Source organism: Chrysochloris asiatica, unplaced genomic scaffold (assembly GCF_000296735.1).
Source record: "Chrysochloris asiatica unplaced genomic scaffold, ChrAsi1.0 scaffold00017, whole genome shotgun sequence".
Taxonomy (NCBI): Eukaryota; Metazoa; Chordata; class Mammalia; order Afrosoricida; family Chrysochloridae; genus Chrysochloris; species Chrysochloris asiatica.
In genome coordinates this window covers 28970978-28979297 of record NW_006408535.1, presented here as the reverse complement: position 1 = coordinate 28979297, position 8320 = coordinate 28970978, and the positions used below count along the sequence as shown (strand labels likewise).

At 50.8% G+C, this 8320-nt stretch overlaps 2 protein-coding genes across 2 annotated transcripts in view; one reads left to right on the top strand and one right to left on the bottom strand.

Moving 5' to 3' along the window:
• The first annotated feature begins 255 nt into the window (after positions 1-255).
• CMTM5 (CKLF-like MARVEL transmembrane domain containing 5) lies at positions 256-2815 on the top strand. Its single transcript, XM_006835426.1, has 4 exons — positions 256-381; positions 1647-1799; positions 2628-2712; positions 2802-2815. Exons 1-4 carry the CDS (start codon positions 256-258, stop codon positions 2813-2815), a joined length of 378 nt encoding a protein of 125 aa, XP_006835489.1.
• A 2328-nt stretch (positions 2816-5143) lies between these two features.
• Positions 5144-8320, bottom strand: part of LOC102814372 (myosin-6-like) — a 29497-nt gene continuing 26320 nt past the window's right edge. The window contains exons 11-15 of the mRNA XM_006835527.1: positions 8250-8314; positions 7784-8059; positions 6353-6448; positions 5508-5642; positions 5144-5164 (exon numbers count right to left, since the gene is read on the bottom strand). Coding sequence (XP_006835590.1) covers positions 5144-5164; positions 5508-5642; positions 6353-6448; positions 7784-8059; positions 8250-8314 — 593 coding nt within the window. The remainder of the gene's footprint in view (positions 5165-5507; positions 5643-6352; positions 6449-7783; positions 8060-8249; positions 8315-8320) is intronic.

Here is an 8320-nt window from a genome sequence, read left to right as displayed (position 1 = left end):
CGGCTCCTCCTCTTCTTTCCCCTCCCTGTACGCCCCGTGTGTCCCATAGAGCCTGGGACAGGCACCTCAGGGAGCACTCGGGGCAGCTGGGTGAGGGCCCATTTGGACAGCGCCACCTTCACCTTGGCCCTGCGGGGAGGCCTCCTTGTACACTTCCAGGTTTCTGTCTGCGTCCCCATCCTGTTAGGTTTCCGTTTCCCTTCCCAGGCTGCGGCTGGTGGTGTAGGGGGTTGTACCCAGGCAGGCTCCACAAAGATGCCCAATACTCGAGATCGCCGGGACTGGCCCCCTGAGGAAGGGGCGGCTGCAGGGCTCCAAGGCTTCGCTGTGGATAAGACCTTCCTCTCTTCCCTCAGAGGCATCCTGCTGGAAACCGAGCTGGTAACAACCGTATCTCCCAACCTGGTACCTGATCTTTCCTCTCCCCACTCCTGGATCCAGCCCTCCCAAGGCTCACCCCTCACAATGCCCCCTTTCCAGGCTTTCTGAACCCTTTCCTGCCCTCAGTCACCCTTCCCTCACCACCTACTCTGCCTCTAGACTGCCTCCCAAGCTGGAGATAGCTGCAGCAGGAAGGGTTGAAGTCTGACAGAAGGACAGCTCTCTGGGACTTCCAGGGAGTGTGAGACACAGGGTTGGGACGGGGAAATGCTGGCTTGTGTTTCCCAGGCTCTAAGAGGCTACTTCTTGGCACAAACAGGAAGTTCACTTATCAAAAGGAGCAGAATTCCTGCAGGTCCAATTTACTCCTTGTCTGTTCCCTATGAAGTCTATTATCAGGAAAGAATTTCCCCTGGTCACTGAGTAAGACTTTGTAGAAATTATATTGTTGTTGTTAAGTACCATCGAGTCAGTTATGACTCATAGCCCCCCTGTATAGAGTTTCTGAGGAGCAACTGGTGAATTTGAACCACTAACCTGGCAGTTAGCAGTCCCGTGCTTAACCCACAGTGCCACACCAGGATTCCACAGAAACTATGTTGTTGTTGTTAAGTACTGTTGAGTCGGTTCAACCCACAGAGCCCCTGTATAGGGTTTCCAAGGAGCAGCTGGCAAGCTTGAACAGCCGACCTTGTGGTTCAAACTGACTTGGCAATCCAGCTCGTTAACCCACAGCGCCACACCAGGAAGAAACTATAGTCCTCTGCATATATAACATCCTATGTTGGCAGAGCTGAGGGACCGCCAGAGTATACCCTGACCTTCTGAGCCTTGTTTTAGCATGGAGCCAGGGTTCTGGTTTTAGAGGCGTTTTAGGATCTGGGAGTGGGCAGAGCATACTGGGAGAATGGGCTGCTGCCTGGGGCATAACTCTTGGGGCAGGTGTTCACCTTGAACTTTATCCACTAGGGAGGATACCATTGGCACGGTATTACCATATGAATGGTGTCCCTGAAGTTGCACAGTGGTGCTGCTGGGATCCCAGGGTAGTGGGCAGCTTGGGCTGGCAGAGGTGGAGATTACCCTAGTTGGGACATGCGGTTCCTGCTACCAGGGGCTGGGGGAGATCTGCCAGAGTGCTTGCTTCATTCCAAAGACAGGTGGGGTGGGCAGGCTGCCAACCTGGGGAAACTCCTGAGGAGGCCACAGACCTAGCCTGTAGGCTGTGTCCCTTCCCGGCAAGCTCCACACACTTTGTCCTGCAGGCCCTAACCTTGATCATCTTCATCTGCTTCACGGCCTCCATCTCCGCCTACATGGCGGCAGCGCTGCTGGAGTTCTTCATCACACTCACCTTCCTCTTCCTCTATGCTACCCAGTACTACCAGCGATTTGATCGGCTTAACTGGCCCTGTCTGGTGAGGAATCCTGCCTCCCCAGTCCCATTCTGATCCCTTCCTTCGCCTCCTTTCTTGTCCTGAGCTCAGGTAGTCTGGGGCTCAGCCTCCACATCCCAATTGTGTTTACCCCGTGCTGTGCCCTGCACTGTAAAGTTGCCTTGACCCACAAGGATTTTATAGTTACAAGGGTAACTGTAACCAAGAGGACGCATACTCCATCCATCTGCTCTCCCACTCACAGAAGTCCAGCCCCAGAGTAACTCTATCCTGCTCCTTTCCATATACAGGGCCTGACTGGTGGGCTCCAGCCTCTGAGTCCTAGTCCTACCTCAGTCCTACCCCGGGCTGCTCTGGGTAGCTCAGGATTCATCTGCATCCATTCCCTGGGTAGTGGTATGAACTCTCTTAAAAGTGCTTGATTTTGTGTCCACGAGTATCACCCCTTGTAAGGATTAAGAAGTCTGAGACTCAGGCCACTCATTAACCTAGAATAGCCTCAGGGTGATGTCCCACTGCTCTCTGACCCTCCATTTGTCCCTGCACCCCTGGCCTTCACAGGACTTTCTTCGCTGTGTCAGCGCCATCATCATCTTCTTGGTGGTCTCTTTTGCTGCTGTGACCTCCCGGGATGGAGCTGCCATTGCTGCTTTTGTGAGTCTGGCCCTGCAGGGCTCCCAACACTCCAGAAATTCTGGCTGATGCTTGCACACTTTCTGTGCCTCCTTCCAAGCTAAAACCAATGCCCAGGGCTCTGACTCTCACCTGGACACATACCATCCACCCTGTGTCCCTTATTTACATGGCCAGATGACCTTGGTTGTGACATTCCTGCTCCTACTCCCACAGGTTTTTGGCATCATCCTGGTTTCTGTCTTTGCCTACGATGCCTTCAAGATTTATCAGACTGAGATGGCACCCAGGGCCACCCAGGGTGAGTGCCTATGCTCTGGGGAGAGAATTTGCCCCTTCCCAAGCTACCCCATCCTGACATTCCTTCCCCTGCATGTTCTATCTTCACAGGGGACCAGCAGTGATCCTTGGGATTGCCTGACTTCCAAGGCCCAGCCAGACAAAGGGAACAATACAGCCCAGGCATGTCTCCTTTGACTTCATTGGTCCCCCTATCCACCATTCCCCACTCTTGTGCCTGTAGAGATGGAGCCTGGCCTGAGAAGTTACCGGGAACTTATCAGCAGATCTGGCCACTGATGAAGCTCTTAACAGGGAAGAGGTGTTGTACTGGAAGACAGTGAAGGAGCAAGGAAGAAACTGGACCTCCAAGTCATTCTCAAATTAAAAGATTCAAATCCTACAGGTGTCTTTTTTCCCCCCAGAAATCAGGCAGATGGGGAATGTCAAGGTATAGTCAGGGAAATGCTACCTGAAGCAGGTCATAGTACCTTTCTGAGACTGGTTTTGAGCAACAAGGAAGTGTAGTAGGGGATAACACCAAAGATGCTAAAGACATTCACCAACACCACACATCTGTGTGTAAGGCCACTGTGTAGTGTGCTGGTGGTTGGGCAACTGGCATTCTATGTCTGAGAAGGCTCAAGCCCTCCTGATGTTTGTGCTTACCTACCATTACTGTACACATAGGTTAATGGGTTTGAAGTGAGGTACTCCCCTAGGAAGTGTATAGAGCTTCCCTTTGTAGTGTGGGGAGGACTGGCTCACAGCCTGTGGCATCAGATAAGGGCAGAGAATCCCAAATGCTGATGCTGGAAGAACCCTTCCCTCATTCCACATAAGGAAAAATTATGGTCCAGTTAGGGGGATGTGACCTCCTTATTTGTGATAGAGCAACAGCTAGAATCAGACACCCAGACAAATGTTCTGGATACTATCCTGAGCCCCACAGTAGCTCAGAACAAAATGGTCCAGACTCACCCCCAGCTCCCTATACCAGTGGATGGATCCACCTTCCCAGCTTGCTAACGTCTCAGCAAACATTTCTTGAGCATCTCCTATGTGCAGACCCTGTACAAGGCATGAGGGATTCTGAAGCAACAGACAGACCTGTCCTTGAGAACTCAGACTGGGGAAGGACACAGGTCATGGTTTTGGGCACAAGTGTTTAAAAGATAATTATCGTTGTCCATGACCAATGTCATGGGAGAGCTTGACTGAGAGGGAGCTCACAGTAGGCACTTGTTGAAGACTGGCATCAGCCCTGCCCATCTCATGATAGCCCAGTGAAGCCCAAGACACCCCTCCCAGCCTGGACAGCCCAACATGGTCTAGCTCAATGACTCCGCCCATGTTAACAAGCTATCCCCTCTCTGATGCTTGTTTGTTCTCACCTTGAAGTATCCTTTTGGGTCTGACTTTTTCTATCTCCTACTTGTTGCTCCCCTTTGCTTGTGTCTTGGCTATGCATTTGTTTCCACAGGCTAGCAACCTTTATGGGGCTAGAACCAACTGGGTTTTGTGTTTCTCTGGTCTCTGGTCACAGTTCTCAAGGCTTCTTCATGGCTAGTCTTTCTTGACCCAGTCTGAGGAGGGATAGAAATGACTTGGCTAGGGGGGTCTCAGGAGATTGGGTGATCAGGTGAGGGATGAGAAGGTGGTCAGGAGAGTCCAGCTGAGGAATGGGCCTTGAGTAGAATGCAGTCTGAATCAGCCCTGTCCACTGAGTCTCTGCGTGACCCAAGGCAGACTATCCCTGCTAGGACCTCAGAGGGAAAGACAGTGCAAATCTGGGCGTATGCACATACACAAGCCCTATACTTGTTGGTGTTTGTGTAAGGTGAGCATTGCTTAGGACTGGTCTACACTGTGCACTGGTTCTGGCTCATCATCAGCTGGCCCAGAGTTTCAGGGTGCCCACATGGTGGGGTCCTGACGATGGAGTCTGGGATGACAAGGATGCAGGCTCCCTATGAATTAGTACTAGGGACAGACTAGAGTGGAACCTGTCCCATTCCCTTTCCCTGCATCTCCATGCCCAGCCAAGCCTCAGCCTCTCCTGGTATCAATGGACCATTCATGTTGGACAGAACAGAGTGTGGAGGGTGGCTTCAGCTTTGGGAGACAGTCTATCATCCAGCATCTAGAGCTGGTTCACATTTTTGGTGCCTTTCCACCAGAGTATTCAAAATTTCTCTCCTCTCTGCCCTTACATTGTTGACTGAGCAGAGCCAGAGTTCGTGGCTATCCCTCCTCAGGCAGACACCTCACTTCTCTGACCCACGGAGTCCTCCTCTACAGATGTGAGATGCCTTGGCTCCTGTAGCTCTGATACAAGGCCTGGGGCCACCCTGCTCCAGGATGGATGGTTGGTGGAAAGGACACAGGGGCTCTGGCAGAGTCTTCACTCATGTTTATTATAGGTTAGTTAGGACGAGCTTCCTGAGGCAGCTTCACTCTTCATCATGCATTTTCTGCTGAGAAAGGAATAAGAGGTGTGAGGGAGCAGCTGACAGAAGGCAGGAGGGTATGAAGAAAAAGCCCTAGAGCTTTCAAGGGCCTAAGGGAGTTCTGATAGGGAGCAGTTAGGGCCTCAGGGATCTTGGGGTTTCATGTTTGAAGTCTTTGGGATTTAGGGGCTTGGAATTGGGACTTTCTGTAAAAGTTCCATTCTGTAGGGATTCTCAGGTAATAGGGGTTCTGGGAGCCCTCAGGACTGTCTAAATACAGGATACAGAGGGCCTTCTCTGAGGGACATTTATGTCAGGGGATAGGCAAGTATGGGGGTGATAAGAGAAGCCTGGGAAAGGGGCCTACCTTGGCGCCAATGTCACGGCTCTTGGCCCGAAGCTTGTTGACCTGAGACTCGGCAATGTCTGCCCGCTCCTCTGCCTCATCCAGCTCGTGTTGCACCTTTCGGAACTTGGACAGGTTGGTGTTGGCCTGTTCCTCCTGTCAGGGGTGAGATGGGGGTGGTGGGGTGAGGTGAAAGGAGTTGTGGTGGGATTCCCAGCCTCCTAGTCCCTGAACCAGGGACTCTGTACTCTCACCTCTCACCTGTGTTCTGCAACAGCCTCCCCAGAGGTAGTTGGGGCTTGGCTCCCTCCTCAGGCTTTTCTACCCCTCTGACTCCTTCATGGCCACCCACTGCTCATGCTGTCTGGTCCAGGCCCTTCAGAACCCAGTTTCACTGCACTTGTCCAATTGTGACCTAGATAGATGCCTCCCCCCAAGTTTTCCCGCAGTAACACTTCACATGCACACTTTCGGACCACCGAGAATAACTCGCCACTTCTCTATGCTTATTCAGGTCCCCTTGTAGGACCAATCCCAGAGCTGACTTCTCAGGAAGCCTCCCTGGTTCCCTCCCTTCCTTCTGCAATGTCTACCTGCCAGGTTCTGGTATGAGTCTCTACACTGCTTTCTCTTGGGCTTACAAGTATCTAGATTATAAACTCTTTGTTGGCAGGGGCTCAGTCCAATATAGCTTAGAGTCTGTTAATTCAGAGTGAGCAACACAGTCCTGAGCATAGGACTCACACATAGCAAATTCTGAGAGTGGACAGCAAACCTTTATCCAGATCCCATGCTGCGGCAGACTCATTGATTTTTTTAATATAGTATGTGTGTTGCTGAAAGAATGGAGAAAACAATGAACTCACCGCTTCCTCAGCCTGGCGCTTGTAGGCCTTGACCTTCAGCTGCAGCTTGTCCACTAGATCTTGCAGCCGAAGCAGGTTCTTCTTGTCCTCCTCTGTCTAGGAGGAGAATAAGGAGTACAAGAAGCCATTTTGGGGGAGAGGAGCAAATGAAATCACCATCCTTCCACCCTCATCATTCCACTCTTCACTCCATGTCTTAGCTGCCTCCCTTCCCAATATTCCAGACCAAAGAGGTGGTGGGAAAGATTCCATCTCTGACTCAACTTGTAGATCAAAGGGTCAAGGTAAGGTTCTTAGAGATCTACAGAACAGTAAGGACTGTGGTTCTAAATCTGAAAAGGGTGGGTGGATGGGGCTCACAACCAAATAGAATACCTTTATATGACAATATTAAGCATCAGGTCTGCTCCAGCTCCAACCTGAATGCAGCAAGATAAATGCTTTTGCCCAGTGGTTGTAGGGTGACCAGACGAGTAATAATGAGGGGCAGAGAATGAAAGGGATGTTATCATAGCCCATATTTTGATTTTAATAAACTGTGCTGGGCCAGAATTCAGGCACCAGGATGACTACCTGTACTCTCACTTGACCCTTCCTATCACCATATCGTTGTATGTGTTTCCTCTGCTCAGATGTCGTTCCAATTTTGTCCATAACACATCGTGGTTCTATGTCAAGATCTTATTCCTATTGCTTCTAGGAGCTATCTGTCCAGTGGATCAATACTCCCTGTCCCCACTGTCTTCCCTACCCAGGCAAAATGTGAAAAGTAACAGGTCATGGACAAAAGCTTCAAATTACGGAGAGGTCTTAGACCATTCTTGGAGCTTCTTTCTCTGAGGTCTCACTGTTTGCTGTTGTAAAAATTCCATGGATAATTTCTTATCCCTAAAGTGCTACGTGATGTCCCTCCCTTTCAGACTGGAATGGAAGGTGGGATGGCTCCTTGGATTACTCTGAAGATTTCCTGGTAACATTTTGTTTTAGCTGTTAAGTGCCATTGAGTGAGTTCCAACTCATAATGACCCTGTGCAGGATTTCCGAGCAGCAGCTGGTAGGTTTGAACTGCCCACTTTGCAGTTATCAGTTTAGTGCCTATCCTACAGTGCCATACCATGACTCCTCGTAATACTTACAGTTATTAAAAACATGGTAAAAAGAGCCTTCAGGAAGTACATATAGATTTTCCATTTGCTAGAAAAATTCATGGATCCAAGCCAAACTGAATCCAGAAAATGTGAAAGAAAATGGCTCTAAAGACAGTTGTAAAGGAGCAAGTTCCAGGAGGGTTGGGTGGCATTTCCAGAAGGGAGCTGGAGTTTCCTTTTCTAGAGCACAATCTGTATGAGCCAGGTGGTGATACTGGAAAAGCCATTCTCACCATCTACTCCTACTTAGTCGCCTGACCCAGAGCCCCCACCCTGCCCATACCTGGTAGGTGAGCTCCTTGATACGACGCTCACTCTTCCTCATGCCCTTGACAGACTCAACATTATGCTTCTGCTCGGCTTCCAGCTCATTCTCCAGCTCCCGCACCCGGGCCTCCAGCTTCTGCAGTTGCTTCTTGCCACCCTTGAGGGCAATCTGCTCGGCCTCGTCCAGTCGGTGCTGCAGGTCCTTAATGGTCTGCTCCATGTTCTTCTTCATGCGCTCCAGGTGGGCACTTGTGTCCTGCTCCTTCTTCAGCTCCTCTGCCATCATGGCAGCCTGTGGGCCAGGAGAAGGGGTAATTGAATACAAGCCCCAGGACCTCTTCTCCCTCAAGAGTCCCCTCTTTCCCCTCCTGGTGTTTGCTTTCTAAAGTTCTCAAACTCCTAAGACAGAACCAAGTTGGTGTTATTGGACCCAGGGCTCTTGTCTGTCTTTCTGGAAAGTGGGTAGGTGAGTGGTCACTCACATCTGTGATGGCCTTCTTGGCCTTCTCCTCAGCATTCCTGCACTCCTGCACTGCCTCCTCCACTTCTGACT

Bases quoted from the DNA above. Each gene is read 5' to 3' on its own strand.
- CMTM5 (XM_006835426.1), top strand. From the start codon at position 256: ATGCCCAATACTCGAGATCGCCGGGACTGGCCCCCTGAGGAAGGGGCG. The intron at 382-1,646 runs GTAACAACCGTA...TTTGTCCTGCAG, and splicing joins TCCTGCTGGAAACCGAGCTG to GCCCTAACCTTGATCATCTT. The intron at 1,800-2,627 runs GTGAGGAATCCT...CTACTCCCACAG, and splicing joins GGCTTAACTGGCCCTGTCTG to GTTTTTGGCATCATCCTGGT.